Source organism: Macaca fascicularis, chromosome 12 (assembly GCF_037993035.2).
Source record: "Macaca fascicularis isolate 582-1 chromosome 12, T2T-MFA8v1.1".
In the NCBI taxonomy this organism is placed as follows: domain Eukaryota; kingdom Metazoa; phylum Chordata; class Mammalia; order Primates; family Cercopithecidae; genus Macaca; species Macaca fascicularis.
In genome coordinates this window covers 106238589-106262127 of record NC_088386.1, presented here as the reverse complement: position 1 = coordinate 106262127, position 23539 = coordinate 106238589, and the positions used below count along the sequence as shown (strand labels likewise).

General features: G+C 37.5%; 1 protein-coding gene and 1 long non-coding RNA gene across 7 annotated transcripts in view; one reads left to right on the top strand and one right to left on the bottom strand.

Annotated features, from left to right (window-relative positions):
- Positions 1-3498, top strand: part of LANCL1 (LanC like glutathione S-transferase 1) — a 46427-nt gene extending 42929 nt beyond the window's left edge. For all 4 annotated transcript variants that reach the window (XM_005574172.4, XM_005574174.4, XM_045367651.2 and 1 more), the window contains one exon: positions 187-3498. In XM_005574172.4, the coding sequence (XP_005574229.1) occupies positions 187-263 (77 nt within the window). In that variant the 3' untranslated portion in view covers positions 264-3498. The remainder of the gene's footprint in view (positions 1-186) is intronic.
- The window catches only part of LOC135966615 (uncharacterized), a 121887-nt gene that overhangs the window by 34954 nt on the left and 63394 nt on the right, over positions 1-23539 (bottom strand). For 2 of the 3 annotated variants that reach the window (XR_010580076.2, XR_012421448.1), the window contains exon 2: positions 4409-4476. This is a non-coding gene — a long non-coding RNA (uncharacterized lncRNA). Of the gene's footprint in view, positions 1-4408; positions 4477-7501; positions 7564-23539 lie in introns of those variants that run through there. The other variant, XR_012421449.1, reaches the window with a different exon arrangement.

Genomic DNA, 23539 nt, shown 5'->3' with positions numbered 1-23539 from the left:
GGCCTTGATCCAGACCTTAGGGACGAGGCTGTCACGGGTGGGCACCCTTTGTTGATGTTTGTGTGTTTGAATAGGCTGAAATGCTGTTGACTTGTTTTGTCTATAAAGATTTGGAGGAAAAAAAAAGCCATCCTGTGAAATGGAGTCATTTGGTATAATAACTTTTGCCTCTTTCTGTTTCTTCAGGAATGGCTGGAACAATATATTTCCTGGCTGACCTGCTAGTCCCCACAAAAGCCAGGTTCCCTGCATTTGAACTCTGAAAGGAAAGCATGCCACCTGTAACTCACTGCATGACCCTTTCTGTATATTCAAACCCAAGCTAAGTGCTTTCGTTGCTTTCCAAGGAAACAAAGAGTCAAACTGTGGACTTGATTTTGTTAGCTTTTTTCAGAATTTGTCTTTCATTCGGTTCATTTCCATTATCATTTACTTTTGCTTAAAAGTATCCAAGGAAGTCTTTTAACTTTAATTTCCATTTCTTCCTAAAGGGAGAGTGAGTGATATGTACAGTGTTTTGAGATTGTATACATATGTTCCAGAACTTGGAGGAAATCTTATTTAAGTTTATGAATATAACCATCTGTTACTGTTCTAAAAATGTTTAAAAGAAACTCAATATAGATAAAAATAAATATGTGACTATTATTGGGTATTGCACTTCACTTTTCTTTAATATTTTTCCTCCAATTGGAGGGCAGACAATTTTATGACTTGCTTTTCTCTAGGTGTTTCATTTTGAAAGGGACAAAAATATAACTAAATGCTTCCAGGAGAAAAATTCCAAGAATTGCAATCTGGACTTGGGACCTAAATATCATTTTTAAAATTCTTGATGCCTATTTAGACTAGAGGTAAACATACTTTCAGATTTGCCTGTTTTTGTCAGCAAAGCATACAGGCTTCAGAAGCCAACATTTTTAATCAAAAACGTATAAAACGTGATGATCATTGTGAAAATTCTGAGTTGAAGGTTAGTTCAAGACAAGCTAACAATAACAGTTTGTGTTTTCTCTAAAATAATCTGGGTTTTTTGGAACTATTTCAGTATTCATTTAAGATCAGGAAGCTAATTTTCTATGTATGAGTATGCTTTGACCTAGGATTTCAGCCCACTCTGACTGACTTTCTAAACTTTGAGTTTTTTACAGTGACTATGCATTAGTGCTGACTCTTTGGTATAAGCCATAAAATATTTTCCTTCTTATCAATTTATCTGAACTTTGATCTTTTCACTAAATAGTACAGTATTCTACTTCGGTTTAAAAAGGGGGGATGAGAAAGGGAATACTATGTAACCAATAACTTGAACAAAAACACTAAGCTTTTAATACAAATGCTTTTTGTTGAGGAGGTATTATCCAGATTTCATGCTTAGAACAAATGCATCTTTGTGTATCCTAGGCTTAATAATTCATGAGTTTCTGAGACCACAGAATCAGGTTTTCTGTAGTAGATAAAGACTCCCTGGTGCTTCAAATCCCGTACAAATGTTTTGACTCAGCAGCTTTTACTCCTCCTCCTTCCAATACTGCCTTTGCCTGGCTTGTTTTGTCTCTTTGCAACTGATTTTGCAAAAGGAGATTTTGCAACTGATTTTGCAAAAAAAAATGTAGCTTTAAAATAACAGGGTCTAAGTATTTTAAATGTGCCTATTTCACAGCTCTCTTGGTGACAAAAACATGCTATTTTTATTGGAACTTCAAACCAAATCCCTACTGAGTGTGTGCTGGTTCCTGCAGGTAGCAGTCTCCTATTATCTCCTGTTTAGCACCAAAAGAGCTAGTATTATTGGATATCGACCCTTTAAAGGCCACTGGCAGTAGGATTTAAAAAGCAGCCCACTGCTCAATTTCAAGATCAGCTTCCTCCTTCTTGACTTGTGTAAGTCGGCACTACCTTGTGCCTCTCAGATTGCTGAAGTGCTACTGGTAAGCGTGTGCATGCTCTGCCTTTCTTGTGACACGAGCTTTCAGTCAGCAACATCAGCACTTACAGTAAGAAGTAAAAGTAGTGCACAGCAAAGCTAATTTGCCTTTGTCTGTGGTGTTCAACCTGAAAGAATAAAGCTCATTTGGTTTAGTTAAATGTCTTACTCTACTGTGCCTATGCTTTTAGCTACGTTACTAAGCAAGGGAAAGGAACACTTTCTTTGAGCCAAAGGAGACTTGATCACAGTTCTCCAAGTATCGTGATAGCAATACTTAACCCCAGGAAGATTTCAAGGCAGGGAGAAGAACATTTCAATTAAGATTCTTGTTAACCCATTTATGCCTAGTGTTCCATTTTTGGAACACTAAGCTTGTGGGAGTCATTTACATCCTACTGCTCAAAGTCATTGCCAAGGTCTGATTTTTCACACAAAAAATTGCAACCCCCAGCATAAATGGGTTAGGTACAGTCATCTGCTAGCAAATTCATCCACACAAACACAATTCAAGTTTGTTTTAAGCTTTTGAAAACTTATTAAACTGGCACAATTTTATATGTATGCTATTTGTTGTATTTATGCTTAAGAGCAAAAAAGTTTTGATGGGATTTTAAACTCAGGCAAAGCCTACAACGCTGAGACAATCCCCTAACATGGTAGTAACTAAAACTTTTATACTAGGCTTCTTAGTTTTAAAAGGTAGTGGCATCATTGTTTCAGTTCTAGTTCTGTTATATTTTTCTCTTGGATATTTTTCTTCTTGGTAAAAATCCTTCCCAGAAGTTGCTTCCTAGAAAACTCAATACCATCTCTTATCTCTATACAGGGTCATTTATCCCGTCACATGTTTCTGTTTCTATAGTAATTTAGAAATTGCAAATAGTTAACTTTTCATCTTGCAAAAAATGTTAACATTATCCTGGCTATTTCCATAGATGCCATGGACTATTATTATTACTATCCTGACTATTTCCATAGATAACTATGGACTATAGTGTGGCCTGAGTTGTCAGTCTTTAATCCTGATTCATGTGGCTCTCTTTTTATCGTTCATGTCAGTTCCAATTATTTGATATCAAAAACCTTCATGGTAGGTAGAGTTTTAGGTAAAAGTGGATCTAGGGTTACTTTCTTTATTAACATTTCCTAAATAACTGAATTGAGAGACATACTCTGCTACTATGTCGTCAGGTTAATTTTTGTCTGATCTTATGATGGTCCTGCCTTTTACTAGCTACTTTAGAAATAGAAAATGTGAAGAGTGACTATTTACGCATCTACTCCTTTGGCTACTAGAACTCATCTATAGTCCTTTATTATTTACACTGAATTACACTGAATTCATTTCTGCTTCCGCTAAATAAGAGCACCTCATTCCTGTGTTTTCTGTACTGTTGAGCTGTAGATGAACTGTTTCTCTAATTATAAAGCAAACCGTTTGGGATATTCAGGGAAACTGCCCAAATGTTATATTGTCATTTAATGGGAAAGGCTGGGATCATATGTATTTTTATGTTCTGTAAAGGATTTGACTTACTGGTTCTCAATAAAATTTTATTAGGACTATATATCATCATGTGCTGTTTGTTTGGTTTGGTTTAAACTTGAGAAATATTTTCCCTCAATGGCAACTGAAGGTTTTTTTCTCTGTACATCCATTTCCTAGGCTTTGTTCCTTTTTCCTCATTGTTGGATAAAACAAGATTTTCTCTGCCGTTTGATAATAGAGATTTATAAGCGGAAAATATTTTTAAATCTGATCATTATAGAATTAAGAGGAATCTACAAGGCTTCAAGAACAACAGTGTATTAACCATCTCATAATATAAGAATCTGCTGTGGGGTTAATAACTAAAGGCCTAATTCTAGAAATTGATTTTCCTGCTGACCAATTCTGCTTTGAATAGAAAAGGGGGGATTAAATGAGGCGTAATCGTAAAATATATATGCAGAGGTTAGAAAAATTTTGCTGAGTCACTTGGGATGACTTTGTGCCACTACTTTTTATGACACAGCTAGTTAGTGTGACTTAGCACAACAGAGATTTGACAAATTATAGAATACTCGTTTTCATCTCTAAATTACAATTTGTGTGCTGGTACATATGATGAAAATGTCCTTCATACCCAAAGTCTATTTATTGAATGATAATACTGAGGATAAATGCAGAGTTACATTTATTTCTCTTATTTGAATGAAGTAAAGGCATGTATGGTAATATCAAGACTCTGGATGTAGGCAGTGAGGCATGGGGAGGACACTACCGTGCAGAGGCCACACAGAGGTTCCCAAATGATGCTTAGAAAGGTCCTGCTAACTCTACGAGGTTAGTTTCCATTGGCAAGGCCAGCTCTAGTTTACTGCTCCCTAGCTTCTCCTCCTACTAGGAGGAAAATGATGACAGGCACAGTAAGTTGCACCACAGTTGTAACCTCATGAACAAAGAAAACTTCAAGATATTTGTTTTTTGTGACTTACCTACAGTATATTTTTTCCTAATTTTGCATTGGAAAAGATCTTAGCCTTTCTCCTCCTCTTCACACTCTCTGAATAGAAAAGAATAATTTTTATGTCATTCTTTTTTTCCAAGATAGTTCCCACTGTGGATTCAAAGTTGTTATTAAAATTCTCATATCTTCTCTATTCTATTAAGCATCATTTAAACTGAAAACCTACAAGTTAGTCCCCTGAAAATTTGCTTTCTCATTGTTTCTCATCCAAATTTGCCCTCTTCCTTCTAAAGCTGTGGGTCAATTAACAGAACAAGAGAACTCAGGCTTTTTTTTTTCTTTTTTGTAACAATGGCACATATATTGGCTTCATTGGTCCCATGATGTAAACTGTCTAAACACTATTTTCCAGAAGCCCTATACTAGTGCATCCTCAGGGACTTATTTGGCAATTTTATGAGTAATAGGAGAAGGCAGCAAAGACAATAAGCCAAGAGATGAAATAATGAGGATTGAGAAATAGATCTTAGCAGAGCTGCTGCTCATAGTCAACCAGTTTAATTTCACATTTCTACATTATGTTAACTTTTCAACCACATGAAAATTACAACATGGTAACATTAAATCTGCAACTAATGTTCTAATACTCAACAAGTAAGTGTTAGACAAAGCATTTCTGAGGTACTTAGTCGTCATGTAGGGAAACACAAGACTTTATAAGTCAGTTTATAAAATAGTGTCCCAATTGCCTAATTTCTCTTTGATGGAGCTGGGATGTTAAGAAAGGCATTTATAAGTCAGAAAATACTGATGTGGCTCACTGTGAAAGATGATACTGTTTTCTCAGGATTCAGCATTCAGAAATGAACATGCCCCCTCCTGCTGATACAATCTGAACTGCTGGCACTTTCAGTTTTTATGACGCAGACATGCCATTTTGTTAATCATACCATGACCAATGCCTTAAAATCATTTATCCCCAAAATTCATTAAACATGCTATCTTTATGTACAAGGTACTGGCTAGGGGATCTATTTGCTTAAGGTAGACATCTCTACTCTGGCAACTCAGTCTGGTGAAGACAGGTGACTGGATAAGCAATTGCAAGGAAATGTATTATAATAATCCTATCACCACTCCAACTACTCTTCCCATTATTCCATAACTTCATGTATATTGGGTCTCTCATATGGCCTGCAGTTTCTATCTATGGAGATATTGGCGTTTAGAACTGTAATAGGAAGAAGACAATTTAAAAGCCAATCGGCCAGCCCAGAAGCACTCAGAGTTCTTTCATTTGGACCACCTTGATGATGGGCAAGGTGGAGGGAAATTTGAAGACAAAGAGTCCTTTGCCCCCAAAATTACTTTCATTCAGTTGACCAACTTCTCAAAATTCACAGTATTACTATTAATAATTTAGGCTAAATTCATTTTTCTTCAGGAATCCCCCATTAAGATGCAAATATTTTAGAATAGTTACTGATCCTGCTATGTCATAAGCATCTTATTAATTGGTTCATGACCTAGAGAGAAATTAACTTGAATTCAACAACACTGTGTTGCTAGAACATGCTAGTAACAGCATCTAGCTAAGATTAAAAAGATAATATGATATCTGCTTATAAAAGACTGTTTAGATGTGATGATGAGTATAAACAAGTAATTTCAATGTGCTGTGGAACTACACCAGCACTACCGTGTTATGAGTAGCAAATGTATATAGTAGACATGTCATTTTTATTTGCCATCATCTGGCATTCGCCATGATTCATATGGAAGAATTTCATAAAGTGATGGAGGGGTCTATAGTGCCTCAGAGGTCATTTATCCAGGGATACTTCAGTGCTTAAGAACAAAGCTGATCCAGAAAGTATATGTGGGTTAATAAAACTGGTTGAAGAAATTTTGACATCAGGACTTCTCAACCATCAATGTGCATACAAATTACATGGGGATCTTTTTAAGTAATTTCTAAAATGCAGGTCAGGAAGTGCGTGAGATTCTGCATTTCTAACAAATTACCAGATAATGCCCATGCTGGCCAGAGCCTACCTTGAGTGCCATGGAATTAAATTATCCATCATAAATTTCAACTAAATAGAAAAAAAGTAAACTCAGGAGTTGGCTTATGAGTTGGAAGAAATTAATTGATGTTTGTGAAATCAGAGGACTATGCAGTAGAAGCAGGAGCATGAAAGAGCTGGAATGATTGGGGTCTGATTTCTGATATGACACAAATTCTTGTAATGTCAAGGCGAAGGGGGTGGTCTTGAGGTGGCCAGTATTCTGTACTGGTGATTTCAGGAAGTAAAAGAAAATTAACTGGGATAAATATGTGTTTGTAATTTGAATCGGATGACTTTTCAATCCAAAGAGTCACATGCTTCTGGTAATATTAGAATGATAGGAAAGATATCTATAATAAAGAATTCATTTGAGTCATCTAGAATCATCAAAGCTCATATGGGAAAAATTAGGTCCCTCTGCTTCTCATTTACAATTTATAAGGAGTCAAGATTAGCCAACCAACTTTTTAAAGATATTAAACACAAAAGTAGATCAATCACATTCTTTAAAAAAAATCTTAGCATATTATGAGTAGTGGTTGTATACTAGAGGTGTCATTTTTCTTTATTTGCCATCATCTGCCATTCACCATTATTCATATATAAAAATTTCATAAAATGATGAGGGCCTATAGTGCCTTAGAGGCCACTTATCCAGGAACACTTCATTGCTTAAGGAAAAAGCTGACCCAGGAAGTTTGGAAACTTAATTATAAATAGGAAAAACCCATTATTCCTCAACTCTTAAATTGAAGCCTGATACAATGAGTGTGATTATTAATAACCCTATCTTCCTGTTCACATAAGCATATTCCCTGGGTGTTTCATTTTTAGAATTGATCCAAGTTTGGATGATTCACATAATCGATGCATTTGCTACCACTTGTAATAGTGAATGTCCAACATGTTTTATTTGATCTCTTACAAGTTCTTACCTACCCAGTTAAAAATTGAGTTGCTAGGAAGTGACATTAGCAAGATGGCAAAATAGGAAGTTCCAGCCCTTGTTTCTCCACAGAAACACTGATATAACAATATGCAAACCGAAATACCTTTAGGAGAATTCCAGAATCCAGGTAAGAAGTTGAAGTACCCTGGCAGGAACAAAACCAGAATATCCACACTGAGATAGGTAAGAAAAGCAATTTCATTTTACCCACATCAGCACAGCTCAGCACCGGGAGAGAACAGCCCAACCAGGAGAGAACAACCCAGCTTGCGACTTCCCCTAAGGTGGGAAAAAAGAGTGGTGAATGCATGAGTTCAGCATTCAGGGTTTTTGGAAGACTAACCTGGCGACTGATTTCTGTCTTACCCCACGTATCATTTGGATGCTTGGGGTGGGACAGGAGTAGGATCACTGAGAACAAAAACAAGTGGAGGGAGGCTTGCTGCAGCCAGAAAGACTTAGTGTGATGGAGAGAAGGTATGCAAGTTGAGGCTTCTCTTTAGCGAGGGAGGGAAAATAGTGAAGCATGTATCCAATATTCTGACTCTTTGGAGGGCTGCCCCAAGGGAATGGTTTCTCCCTTTCCTCAGACTACTGACTTAACCAGCATAGTTTGTATACCTGGGGGTCTCTGAGAACAAAGGAGAGTCATGGGTCAGTTTGCTGCAGCTGGCATGACTCAACACAATCAGGAGCTGCACAACTTACGGTGTCTTTCTCAAGAGGGAGAAAGAAGTGGACTGTGCGTCGGACATTCTAGAGGACTGAGGGATATCTGCCTCTCCTGATGCAGGGTGCTGACAGGAAGACAGCATACTTTGGATTCCTGGTGGCCACTGAGAACAAGTGAGAGTGGAGCAGATTGCTATTATAGGACCAGAGAATGTGTAGTCCTACATATAGAGACTAGAGAGAGAGAGAAAGATTACAAGCTCAAAAAAAAAAAAAAAAAAAAGGCAAGCTTCTCTAATTGAGAAATTACATGCACAGACCCAGAGAAGTTGCATCTCTCGCAAAAAGGTTTTGGAAGTTCCCAGAATGTCTAGCTTGGTGAAGGTCTTCCTTTGTATGAAGCCAGTGTGTAAACACAGGGAGACGTAGCTGTCTCTTCAAATGCATGGATCCTATCACAAAGTTGTGAGTCACATACAAAACATAAAATAAAAATAAAAGGGATATACAGTTCAAACTAAGAAACAAAATAAATCTCCAGACAAATCTAATAGAATGAAGTGATGCAAATTACCTGGCAAATAATTCAAAATAATTGTTGTAAAGATGAGATAAAACATCAAGAAAACAATGCATGAAAAAATGAGAATAGACCGGGTGTGGTGGCTCACGCCTGTAATCCCAGCACTTTGGTAGGCTGAGACAGGCGGATCATGAGGTCAGGAGTTTGAGACCAGCCTGACCAACATGGTGAAACCCCGTCTCTACTAAAAATACAAAAATTACCCAGGCATGGTGGCGAGCGCCTGTAATCCCAGCTACTCAGGAGGCTGAGGCAGGAAAATTGCTTGCACCCAGGAGGCGGGGGTTGCAGTGAGCTGAGATTGTGCCACTGCACTCCAGCCTGGGTGACAGAACGAGACTCCATCTCAAAAAATAAAAGAAAAAAGAAAAAAAAGAAAAGAAAGAATTGGTGAACTCAAATATAGGCCACTTAAAGTTACACAGTCAGGGAAACAAAAAGAGTGAGGAAAGCCTAAGGAAATTATGAGACATCATCAAGTGAATCAAATTATGGGAGTTTCATAAGTAGAAAAGAGAGAAAATGGTGTAGAAGGCTTATTTAAAGAAATAATGGTTGAAAATTTCCCAAATCTGGGGAAGAAAATAGACATCCAGATTCAAGAAGACCAACAAGCTCCAACTAGGATGAACCCAAAGAAATCTACATTGAGACACATTATGCAGATGCTCCTCAACTTACCATGGGATTACATCCCCATAAACCCATCATAAGTTGAATATACCGTAAGTCAAAAATGCATTTAATATACCTAACCTATGGAAGATTATAGCTTGGGCTACTCTATCTTAAACATGCTTAGAACATGGTTAGCCTATAGTTTGGCCAAATCATGTAACAAAGACTTTTATAATAAAGTGTTGCATATTTCATGTAATTTATTAAATGCTGTACTGAATGTGAAAAAGAATGGTTTTATGTATACTCAGTACAGTTTTTGCTGAATGTATATTACTTTTGTGCCATCATAAAGTCAAAAATATCAAGTTGAATCATCTTAAATCAGGGACCATCGTAATCAAATTTTCAGAAGTCAAAGAAGTTTGCAAATAGCCAGGAAAAAAAAGTAGCTTGTCATATGCAAGGGAGCCTTCATAAAACTATCAGCAGATTTCTCAGTAGAAACCTTATAGGCCAGAAGAGAGTGATGATATAACCAAAGTGCTGAAAGAAAAACCAGACTGCCAACTACCAATATTATATCCAATGAAACTATGCTTTAAAAATAGAGAAATAAAGATTTTCCCAGATAGATAAAAGCTGAGGGATTTCATCACTAGACCTGTCTTGCAAGAAAGCCTAAAAGACATGCTTCAATTTGGAAAAGACACTAAACAGCAATATGAAAGCATATAAAAGTATAAAACTTGCTGGTAAAGGTAAATATATAGACAAATACAGAATGCTGTAATCCTGTATCAGTGATGTATAAATCACTTCTAATTCTGGTATAGAAGTGACTTGACATGAATGTTTGTCTCCTTCAAAACTGCTTAAAATTTCATTGCCGGCCAGGCGTGGTGGCTCAAGCCTGTAATCCCAAGCACTTTGGGAGGCGGAGATGGGCGGATCACGAGGTCAGGAGACTGAGACCATCCTGGCTAACACGGTGAAACCCTGTCTCTACTAAAAAAAAATACAAAAAAAAAAAACACAAAAAAACTAGCCGGGCGAGGTGGTGGGTGCCTGTAGTCCCAGCTACTCGGGAGGCTGAGGCAGGAGAATGGTGTAAACCTGGGAGGCGGAGCTTGCAGTGAGCTGAGATCCGGCCACTGCACTCCTGCCCAGGCGACAGAGCAAGACTCTGTCTCAAAAACAAACAAACAAACAAACAAAAAAATTCATTGCCATTGTAACAGTATTAAGAGGTAGAACACTTAAGAGGTGATTAGGCCATGTTGGTTGCCCCTCGTAGGTGAGACTGGTGCAATTATAAAATGGTAAGTTTGACCCTCCTTTTCTCACTCTTGCCTTTCTGCCTTCCACCATACAACAAGGCCCTTGCCAAGTGCTGACCTTTCAATGTTGGACTTCCCATTCTTCAAAACTGTGAGTCAAACAAACAAACAAACAAACAAAAAAACTTCTAATTATTCTAAATTACCCAATTACCCAGTTTCAGGTATTCTGTTATAGCAGCCAGAACAGAGTAAAACAAGAAGTTAAAAGACAAAAGAATACAATAAATATTAAAATACATTAATTGATATACAATATAAAATGTAATTTGTGACAGTAACTGTGTCAAGGTAAAAAGTAAAAGTCTTGAGCATTGGTAAGAGATTGAAATGAAGCTGTTATCAGCTTAAAATAGATTATTTTAACTATAAGATACTTTAAGCCCCATGATAAGCACAAAGAAAGTAACTCTAGAAGATACACACCAAAAAGAGAAAGGAATCAAAGTATGTCACCACAAAAAATCATGGAAACACAAGAGAGAAAAAGAGGGACAACAAAGACAGAAGACAACAAAATAGCAATAGTAATTCTTTTCCTACCAATAATTATATGTACATTAACTGCATAATCAAAATAGGGTGGCTGAAGCGATAGAAGAAAGAAGAATCAACTATGTGCTGTCTATGAGAGACTCATTTTCCATATAAGGACACACATAAAGTGAAAGAATAGGAGAAGATATTTTATGCAAAGGATACTAAAAGCAAAAACCAAAAGAGAGCAGGGTTGGCCAAACTTAGATAAAATAGACTTTACATAAAAGCTGTCAAAAGAGACAAAAAAAAAAAAAAAGACTAATATAATTATAAAAGGGTCAATTCAGCAGGAATATATAACAATTTTGTGTGTGTATGAAAAAAATATATATATATATACCTCAAACATCAGAGCACCCAAATATATGAAGCAAACATCAGCAGAACTAAAGGGAGAAATAGTAACAATAATAGCAGGAGATTTTAATACCCCATTTTCAATAGTGGCTAGACCATCCAGACAGCAATTACCATCAGTAATGAAACAGAGAACTTAACGACACTATAGACCAAATTGACCTAACAAACATACACAAAACATTTCACAAAACATCATCAGAATATACATTCTTCTTGAGTGCACATGGAACATTCTCCAAACTAGGTCACATATTATGTAACAAAACAAGTGCTAACAAATTTAAGAAGCTTGAAGTTGTATCAACTATATTTTGAGCCAAAATGGAATGAAACTAGCAATTAATAGTAGAAGAAAAGCAAAAATTCACAAATACATGGAAATTAAACAACACACTCTTGAACAATTAATGAGTTGAAGAAATCAGGAGGAAAAGTAGAAAATATCTTGAGACAAATTAAGTGAAAATGTAACATAACAAAAATTATGGGATGCAACAAAAGTAGTACCCAGGAAATTTTATAGTGATAAACATCTGCATTAAAAAAGAAGAAAGATATCAAACAACCTAACTTCAAAAAACCACAAATTAAGAATAAGTCTTAAGTTCATAGAAAAAGAGATTAGAGCAGAAATAAAATGGAGAAAGAAAAACAATAGTAAAACTCAAAATTGAATTGATTTTGTAAAGATCAACAAAATTGGCAAAACTTTGACTGAATTAATTTTAAAAAAAGAAAGCTATATAAAAGCTTTTGCAGAGCAAAGGAAACAGTCCACAAAGTGAAGAGACACCTCACAGAATGGGAAAAAATATTTGCAAACTATCCATCTGACAAAGGATTAATAAACAGAATTTGTAAGAAGTTTAAACAACTTTATAAGAAAAAAATCTAATCTGATTAAAAATGGTCAAAACATCTGAAAAGACATTTCTCAAAAGAAGAAGATATACGCATGGCAAAGATACATGAAAAGATGCTCAATATCACTGATCATTAGAGAAATGCAAATACAATCACATATCATCTCAACCCAGTTAAAATAACTTTTATTCAAAAGACAGGCAATAAGAAATGCTGGTAAGGATGTAGAAAAAAGGGAACGCTTGTACACTTGTTGATTGCAATGTAAATTAGAACATTCACTATGGAGAACAGTTTAGGGGTTCCTCAAAAACTTAAAAATAGAATTTTCATATGATCCAGCAATCCCTCTGCTAGGTGTATATTACCAAAACATAGAAACCAGTATATCAAATACCTGCACTCCAATATTTGTTGCAGCACTATTCACAATAGACAAGATATGGAAGCAACCTAAGTGGTCATCAACAGATGAATGAATGAAGAAAATGTGGGAAGATCCAAAGTTGCCAACTAGTCACAGCCAGGAAGAGCTGTTTCTACTAACAGACCAGACCATCAGGAAGACAGGCACACACTGAGCAGATGTTCAGAAGGAAGCCATTGAGAGTAGATAGAGGGAGGACACAGATGCTGGGTTGAAGGAAGAGGAAGTTAGGAACCCCACACTGGGTTACCAAGCACCAGGACTCATTCTGGGCACTGAGTAGCTCCTGGAGAAGAGATTAGTTAAATAGGTGTGGAGTGGCCCACTCTCAACCTGGGCCTCTAGAATCCTAGCTGCAGAAGACTCTACAACCCCTATTTGAGCTTGCAGCACAGCCTCAGATGTCCAATTTATGTGTATCTCAGCAGCCATTGCCACAGATCCTTTGCAAGCTGACTCCACCTAGTCATCAGAGAGCCTCTGCAGAAGGGTCCCCGCCTGCAAGCATCTGCCCACAGCCTCACCCCACCATTTTGCCGGCTTGCACTCACTTGCAGCCTTCCTCACTGATTTACTGGTGCACATGCATGTGGAAACCCAACTACCTTGTCACTGTCTGTTGCTGCTGGCACATGCGCCCAAGAACCTCACTGCACTGCCACTCTGTTGCCACTGGTTCATGTACACAAGCATGTACCCTGCTGTCACTGTCCCAGTGAAGCACTTTTGCCAGCACCCCACATTAGAGTGTTGTTACCAATGGACAGGGAGTACCTTGATCCTTTCAGTGCTGTAGGTACTTACTCTCAAGGGGCCAGAGAACAAAGACATGGGCCTGGTTCAAGACCCAAGGGGTAGAGCATGCAACCTGGGAGTAATGAGCTGAACTTTGGCCCCCTGAAATTGTCCAGAAATGAAGCCAGTCAGCTGAGTCCAACTTATACCATAATCAAATGCTCAAGGGCTTCAAAGAGCATAAAAGCAAAAAGCCCCATCCAAATGAAATATCATTTCACCTCAGTTAAAATAATGTTGTCTACATCCCTACCAGCATTTGTTATTGCCAGTCTTTTGGATAAACGTTATTTTAACTGGGGTGAGATGATATCTCATTGTATAATATCTGACAGCACCTTTATTTTTTATTTTTTATTTATTTATTTATTTATTTATTTATTTTTTTTTTGAGACGGAGTCTCGCTCTGCCGCCCAGGCTGGAGTGCAGTGGCCGGATCTCAGCTCACTGCACGCTCCGCCTCCCGGGTTCACGCCATTCTCCTGCCTCAGCCTCCCGAGTAGTTGGGACTACAGGCGCCCGCCACCGCGCCCGGCTAGTTTTTTTTTTTTTTTTTTTGTATTTTTTTTAGTAGAGACGGGGTTTCACCGTGTTAGCCAGGATGGTCTCGATCTCCTGACCTCGTGATCCGCCCGTCTCGGCCTCCCAAAGTGCTGGGATTACAGGCTTGAGCCACCGCGCCCGGCCTGACAGCACCTTTAAACATTAAAGGGACATCAGCCCACAAAGATGAGAAAGAACCAGTGCAAAAACTCCAGCAGCTCAAAAAGCCAGTGTCTTCATACCTCCAAATGACTGCACTAGCTCTCCAGGAATGGTTCTTAACCAGATCAAAATGGCTGAAATGTCAGACATAGACTTTAGAATCTGGATGGCAATAAAGATCTTTAAAATTCAAGAGAAAGTTGAAACCCAATCCATGGAATCAAAGGAATTAAATGAAGCAATACAGGAGCTGAAAGAAGAAATAGCCATTTTAAGAACGAACCCAACTAAGCTGATAGAGCTGAAAACCCCACTATAAGATTTTCATAATACAAGCAGAAGTATTAACAGAAGAATGAAACAGAAGCTGAGGGAATAATCTCAGAGCTAGAAGTCTGGTTCTTCAAATTAAATCAGACAAAAAGAAAGAAAAAGAATAAATAGAATGTCTAAGAAATATGGGATTATGTGAAGAGACCAAATGTACAACTCATTGGTATCCCTGAAAGAGAAGGAGTGAGAGCAAGCAGCTTGGAAAACATTTAAGCATATTGTCCACAAAACTTTCCCCAACCTTGCTAGAAAGGTCAACATTCAAATTCAGGAAATTCAGAGAACATCTGTGACATACTAAACAAGGTGACCATCCCGAAGACACATAGTCATCAAATTCTCCAAAATCAATGTGAAAGAAAAAAATATTAAAGAAAGCTATAGAGAAGGGGCAGATCACCTGTAAAAGTTACCCCATCAGAATAACAGCAGACTTTTCAATACTAGTGGGAGAATTAAACACCCACTGACAATATGAGACAGATCACTGAGGCAGAAAACTAACAAAGATATTCAGGACCTAACTTGACACTTAACTAAATAGATTTAACAGACATCTACTAAAAAACTTGCCACCAAAAACAGAATATACATTCTTATCTGCACATGGCACATACTCTAAAATCGACCACATGCTCGGTAATAAAGCAATTCTTAACATTAAAAGAAAACCTAAATCATAACAACTACACTTGGACCATAGCAAAATAAAAATAGAAATCAATACCAGGAAGATCTCCCAAAACCATGTGATTATATGGAAATTAAACAATCTGCTCCTGAATGACATCTGGACAAATAATGAAATTAAGGCAGATATCAATAAATTCTTTGAAACTAATAAAAACAAAGATACAACATAGCAGAATCTATGGGAAACAACTAAAGCAGTGTTAGGAGGAAGGCTTACAGTGTTAAACACCCACATCAAGAAGTTAGAAAGATCTCAAATTAACAACCTAACATCGCACCTAAAGAAACCAGAAAAATAAGAACAAACCAATATCAAAGCTAGCTGATGAAATAATTAAAATCAGAGCTATACTGAATGAAAATGAGACTTGAAAAACCATACAAAGATTAACAAAACCAAAAGTTGGTTTTTTGAAAGAATAAGATTTACAGACTGCTAGCTAGACTAATAAAAAAAAGAGAGAGAAGATTCAAATAAACACAATCAGAAGTGATGGAAGGGACATTACTACCAACCCCGAATACAAAAAAAAAAACCCTCAGAGGCTATTACAAACACTTCTCTACACACAAAGTAGAAAACCTAGAAGAAATGGATAAATTCCTAGAAAGAAACCCAAGATTGAACCAGGAAGAAATTGAAACTCTGAACAAATGGTGAACAAATGGTGAGTTCTGAAATTAAACAGTATTGAAAAACCTACCAACCAGAAAAATCCCTGGATGAGACAGATTCACAGCTCAATTCTACCAAACATATAAAGAAATTACCAATCCCACAGAAACTAAGCCAAAAACTTAAGAGGGATGCCTCCCTAACTCATTCTATAAGGCCAGTATTATTCTGACACCAAAACGTGGAAGAGATACAATGAAAAAGAGAAAACTTCAGGCCAGTATCTTTGAGGAACATGATGAAAAATCCTCAACAAAATAATAGCAAACCAAATCTAGCAGCACATCAAAAGCTAATCCAACATGTTCAAGTAGGCTTTATTTCTGGGATGCAAGGTTGGTTCAACACACACAAATCAGTAAGTGTAATTCATCATATAAACCGAACTAAAAAAAAAACTACATGATTATCTCAATAAAGGAAGAAAAGGCTTCCAATAAAATTCAACATCCCTTCATGTAAAAAAAAAAAAAAAAAAAAAAAAAAAAAAAAAAAAACGTTAACAAACTAAGCACTGAAGGAACAGACCACAAAATAGTAAGAGCCATCTATGACAAACCCACAGCCAATACCATAATAAATGAGCAAAAAACTAGAAGCATTCCCCTGGAGAACTAAAACAATACAGTCCACTCTACCACTCCTATTCAACATAGCACTGGAAGTTCTAGCCAGAGCAATCAGGCAACAGAAAGATATAAAAAGCATTCAAACAGGAAGAAAGGAAGTCAAACCATGTCTCTTCACATATGATGTGATTCTATACCTAGAAAACCCCATAGTTTCTGCCTAGAGGCTCCTAGATCTGATAAACAACTTCAACAGTTTCAGGATACACACACACAAAAAAATCAATGCACAAAATCAGTAACATTTCTATACATCAACAACGTCCAAGCTGAGAGACAAATCAAGAATGCAATCCCATTCACAATAGCCACCGAAAGAATAAAATACGTAGGAATACAGCTGACCAGGATGGCAAAAGATCTCTACAACAAGAATTACAAAACATTGCTGAATGAAATCAGAGATGACACAAACAAATGGAAAAACATTCCATGCCCGTGGATAGGAAGAATCAATATCATTCAAATGGCCATACTGCCCAAAGCAATGTATAAATTCAATGCTATTCCTATCAAATTGTCAATGGCATTTTTCCACAGAATTAGAAAAAAAAAAAACTCTAAAATTCATATGAAATGAAAAGAGAGCCCAAATAACCAAAGCAATCCTAGGCACAAAGGACAAAGCTGAAGGCATAATACTACCTTCAGACTGTGCTACAAGGCCAAAGAATCAGTTTTGTATCACTTTAGTACTGATACAAAAACAGTCACATAGACCAACTGAAAAGAATAGAGAACCCAGAAATAAAGCTGCACACCTACAACTATCTGATCTTTAACAAAGTTGACAATTACAAGCAATGGAGAAAGGACTCTCTATTCAATAAATGCTACTGACATAACTAGCTAGCCATAAGCAGAAGATGATTGAAACTGGACTCCTTCCTTTCACCACATGCAAAAATCAACTCAAAATGGATTAAAGACTTGAATGTAAAACCTAAAACTATAAAAATCCTAGGAGAAAACCTATAAAATACCATTCTGGACATTGGCCCTGGCAAAAATTTCATGACAAAGACTCCAAAAGCAATTGCAAAAAGAAAAATTGACAAGTGAGGACCTAATTAAAAGTTTCTGTACAGCAAAATAAACTATCAACAGAGTAAGACAGACAACCTGCAGAATAGGAGAAAGTATTTGCAAACAATGCATCTGACAAAAGTCTAATATCCAGAATCTATAAGGAATGGAAACAAATTAACCAGTAAAAAACAAATAACCCCATTTTTAAAATGGGCAAAGGACACGAAGAGACACTTCTCCAAAGGATATGTACATGCAGCCAACAAGCATATGAATAAAATGCTTGACATCACTAATTATTAGGGAAATGCAAATCAAAACCACAATGAGACAGCATCTCATACCAATCAGAATGGCTAATATTACAAAGTCAAAATATAACAGATGCTGGCAAGGTTGCAGAGAAAAGGCCATGCTTATACACTGCTGGTGGAAAGGTAATTTAGTTCAGCCGCCATGAAAAACAATTTGGAGATTTCTCAAAGAACTTAAAACAGAACTACCGTTTGACTCAGCAATTCTATTACTGGATATATATCCAAAGGAATATAAATAATTCTGCCATAAAGACACATTCATATGTTCATTGCAGCACTATTCACAATAGCAAAGACATGATATCAACCTAGAGGCCCATCAATGAAGGACTGGATAAAGAAAATGTGGTACATATACACCATGGAATACCAAAAAAGAATGAAATCATGTCCCTTGCAACAACATGGATGGAGCTAGAGGCCATTACCCTGAGCACATTAGCACAGGAACAGAAAACAAATACTACCTGTTCTTATAAGTGGGAGCAAAACATTGAGTATATGTTGACACTAAGAAACAATAGACACTGGGACTACTTAAAGGTGGAGGCTAGGAGGAAGGAAAGGATCAAAAACCTCCCTATCGGGTACTATGCTCATTACCTAGGTGATGAAATAATCTGTACCCCAAAACCCCATGACATGCAATTTATCCATGCAGTAAACTTGCACATGTACCCCTTGAATCTAACAGAAAAGTTGAAAGGAAAAAAAATGTGGTACATATATATGATGGAGTATTATTCAGCCATTAATAAGAACGAGATCCTTTCTTTTGCAACAACATGGACTTCATTATGTTAAGTGAAATAAGCTAGGCACGGAAAGACAAATTTCACATATTTTCACTTAGTTACGGGAGATACAAATTAAAACAATTGAACTCCCGGAGATAGAGACTAGAGTGATGGTTCTACGGGTTTGGAAGGGTAGAAGTGGGTTGGGGAAAGTGGGGATTAATTATTATACGAAGATATAATTAGATAGAATGAATAATATCTAGTGTTGAACAACAGAGTGATTACAGTTAACAATAATTTATTTTACATTTTTAAACAACTAAAAGTAGAATTGAATTGTTCACAACATAAAGAAAGGATAAATGCTTGAGGTGATAGATATACTGTTTACCCTGATGTGATTATTATACATTGTACGCCTGTATCAAAATATCTCATGTGCCCCATAAATATGTGCACCTAGTACGTACCCACAAAAATAAAAACATATATTTAAAGCAGCTTTAAATGGATTAAATACTTAAAATAAAAGTTGCAACCATGAAACTCCTAGAAGACACAGAGAAACAGCTTCACAACATTGGTCTGGCAATGACTTCTTGGATTTAACACAAAAGGCACAGGCAATAAAAGCAAAAGTAAACAAGTGAGACTACATCAACCTAAAAAGCTCTGCAATGAAGGAAACAACACAAGTGAAAAGGTGATCTTCGAAATGGGAGAAATTATTTGCAAATCATATACAGGCATACCTCATTCTGTTGGCACTTTACAGATAATTTCATTTTTTACAAATTGAAGGTTTGTGGCAAACCTGCATCAAGCAAGTCTGTTGGTGCCAACAGCATGTGCTCACATCACGTCTCTGTATCGCAGTTTGGTATTTTTTGCAATATTTAAAACAACTTCTTTATTATTATATCTGTTATGGTGATCTGTTCTCAGTGAAATTGGGTGTTACTATTGCAATTGTTTGTGGGCATTGTGAACCACACCACATATAAAAGGTCAAATTTTACCTGTAAACATTATGTGTGTTCTGAATGCTCTACCACCATCTGTTCCCTAATCTCTCTTCTTCTCATCAGGCTTCCCTATATCCTAAGACACCACAATACTGAAATTAGGCCAATTAATAACCCTACAATGGCTTGTAAGTGTTCAACTGAAAGGAAGAATCACATTTCTCTCACTTTAAATCAAAAGCTAGAAATAGTTAAACTTAGTGAGGAAGGCATGTCAAAAGCTGAGACAGGCTTAAAGTGAAGACTTTTGCACCAAACTTTTGTGAATGCAAATGAAAAGCTTTAAAGAAAATTAAATGTGCAACTCCGGTGAACACACAAATAATAAAAAAGTGAAACAGCTTTATTGCTGACATGGAAGAAGATTGAGTGATCTGGATAGGAGATCAGCTCTGCCACATTCCTTTATGCCAAAGCCTAATCCAGAGCAAGACCCTACCTCTCTTTACTTCTCTGAAGGCTGAGAGGTGAGAAAGCTACAGAAGAAAAGTTTGAAGCTAGCATAGGTTGTTTTATGAGGTTTAAGGAAAGAAGCCATCTCCGTAACATAAAATGACAAAGTGAAACAGCAAGTGCTGATGTAGAACCTGCAGCGGAAGATCTAGCTTAGATAACTGAGAAATGTGGCTACACTAACCAACAGATTTTCAGTATAGACAATGCAGCCTTACATTAAAAGAAGGTGTTATCTAGGACTTTTATAGCTAGAGAGGAGAAGCCAGTGTCTGACTTCATAGCTTCAAAAGTCAGTCTGACTCTCTTGTTAGGGGCTAATGCAGCTGATGACTTGAAGCCTGTGCTCATTGACAATTCCAAAAATTCTAGGGCCTTGGAAAATTATGCTCATTATACCCTGCCTGTGCTCTATGAATGGAACAATAAAGCTTGGACGACAGCACATCTGTTTACAGCACAGTTTACTGAACATTTTAAGCCCACTACTGAGATCTGCTGATTAGCAAAAAAAAAAAAAAAAAAAAAAAAAAGATTTCTTTCATAAGATTGCTGCTCATTGACATTGTACTTGGTCACCCAAGTGCTCTGATGGAGAAGTACAGGAGATTAATGGTTTCATGCCTACTAACACAACATTCTTCCTGCAGCCTGTGAATCAAGGAGTAATTTTGACTTTCAAGACTTATGATTTAAGAAATACATTTTGTAAGGCCATAGCTGCCATAGATTGTGATTTGTGTGATGGATGTGGTCAAAGTAAACTGAAAACCCTCAGAAAAGGAGCCAGCAATCTAGATGCCATTTAGGAACATTTATGATTCATGGGAGGGGTGAAAATACCAACACTAACAGGAGTTTAGAACTTAATGTAACCCTCATGGATGACTGAGGCATTCAAGACTTCAGTGGAGGAGATTACTGCAAATGTTATAGAAACAGTAAGAGAACCAGAAAGAAGTGGACTCTGAAAACATGACTAAATTGCTGCTATCTCATGATAGAACTTGAATGGATGAGCAGTTGCTTTCTATGAATGAGCAAGGATTCTTGAGATGAAAGCTCTTCTGATGAAAATGCTATGAACATCATTGAAATGACAACAAAGCAATTAGAATATTACATAAATTTAGTTGATGGAGCAGTAGCAGGATTTGAGAGGACTGACTCTGATTATGAAAGAAGTTCTACTGTGAGTAAAATGCTATCACATGCAAACAGCATCAGATGATACAAAGAAATCTGTCATGAAAGGAAGAGTCAATTGATGTGGCAAATTTCACTGTTATCTTAAGAGATTACCACAGGCACCCAATCTTCAGCAACCACCACACTGATCAGTCAGCAGCCATCAAGATCGAGGTAAAACCCTCCACCAGCAAAAATCTCAGATACTTATTATCATTTTTTTAGCAATAAAGTATTTTTAAGATATGTACTTTTTAAAGACATAATGTTATTGCTCACTTAATATACTACAGTATAGTATAAACATAACTTATATGCACTGGGAAACCATAAAACTTGTGCGACTCACTTTATTGCAATACTTCATTGCAGTGGTCAGTAACCAAACCTACAATACCTTCAAGGTATGTTTGTATATAATAAGGGGTGTCTTAGTCTGTTTGGGCTATTATAACAAATATCTTAGACTGGGTAATTTATAAACAACAATTTTATTGCTCTTAGTTTTGGATGCTGGAAAGACCTAGATCAAGATACCAACAGATTCTGTGTCTGATGAGGGCTCTCTCTCTGCTTCAGAGATGGTGCCTTCTTGCTGCATCCTCACATGGCAGAAGAGGCAAACAAGCTCCTTCAGTTGTGTCCTATAAAGGCACCAGTTCCATTGATGAGACATTTTTCCAAGAGAAATGAAATCAGAATCTCAAAGAGATATCTGCCCTCTCATGTTTATTGGAGCAATATTCACAGTAGCCAAGCAGTATAAATCTATCCATGGATGAATGGATAAAGAAAATGTGGTATGTACATACAATAGAATATTATCAGCCATAAAAAAGGAGGAAATTCTGACATATGCTACAACCTATATGAACCTTGAGGACATTACACTAGGTGAAATAAGCCAATCACAAAAGGATAAATACTGCATGATTCCACTTATATGAGATACCTAAAGTAGTCAAATGCATAAAAGCAGAAAGAAGAATGATGGTTTCTAGGGGCTGACGGGAGGGGAAAAATTGGAAGTTCAATGAGTATAGAGTTTCAGTCATGCAAGATGAAAAAATTCTAGACATCTGCTATACCATATTGTACTTAAAGTTAACAATATTGTACCATACATGTAAATATCACTTCATTGCTTTGAGTTTCACAATACTTGCCATACATTGAGAATTTTGTGCCAGATTGGTCATTTTCAAGCTCAAGTCTGAAGCAGTTCTGAAAACATTGTATTAAATTTCATTATTAAAAGTGGGTTTTTGAGATTGCTGGCAAGATGGCTGAATAGGAACAGCTCTGGTCTGCAGCTCCCAGCAAGATCAATGCAGAAGGCAGGTAATTTCTGCATTTCCAACTGAGGTACCCGGTTCGTCTCATTGGGACTGGTTAGACAGTGGGTGTAGCCCATGGAGGATGAGCCAAAGCAGTGCGGGGTGTCGCCTCACCTGGGAAGCACAAGGGGTCGGGGAATTCTCTCCCCTACCCAAGGGAAGCCATGAAGGCCTGCACCTGAGGAATGGTGCACTTCAGCCCAGACACTGCACTTTTCCCACAGTCTTCGCAACCCACACACCACAAGATTCCCTCCAGTGCCTACGCCACCAGGGCCCTGGGTTTCAAGTACAAAATTGGGCAGCCATTCGGGCAGACACTGAGCTAGCTGCAGGAGTTATTTTTTTTCCCATACCCCAGTGGTGCCTGGAATGCCAGTGAGACAGAACCGTTCACTCCCCTGGAAAGGGGGCTGAAACCAGGGAGCCAAGTAGTATGGCTTGGTGGGTCCCACCCCAAGGAGGCCAGCAAGCTAAGATCCACAGGCTTGAAATTCTTGCTGCCAGCACAACAGTCAGGTTGACCTGGGACACTCGAGCTTGGTAGGAGGAGGGGCGTCTGCCATTGCTGAGGTTTGAGTAGGTGGTTTTACCCTCACAGTGTAAACAAAGCCATGGGGAAGTTCAAACTGGGCACAGCCTACTGTAGCTCGGCAAGGCCACTGTGGCCAGACTGCCTCTCTAGATTACTCCTCTTTTGGCAGGGCGTCTCCGTAAAAAGGGCAGCAGCCCCAGTCAGGGACTTATAAAAACCCCCATCTCCCTGGGACAGAGCACCTAGGGGAAGGGGAGGCTGTCAGCGAAGCTTTGGCAGAC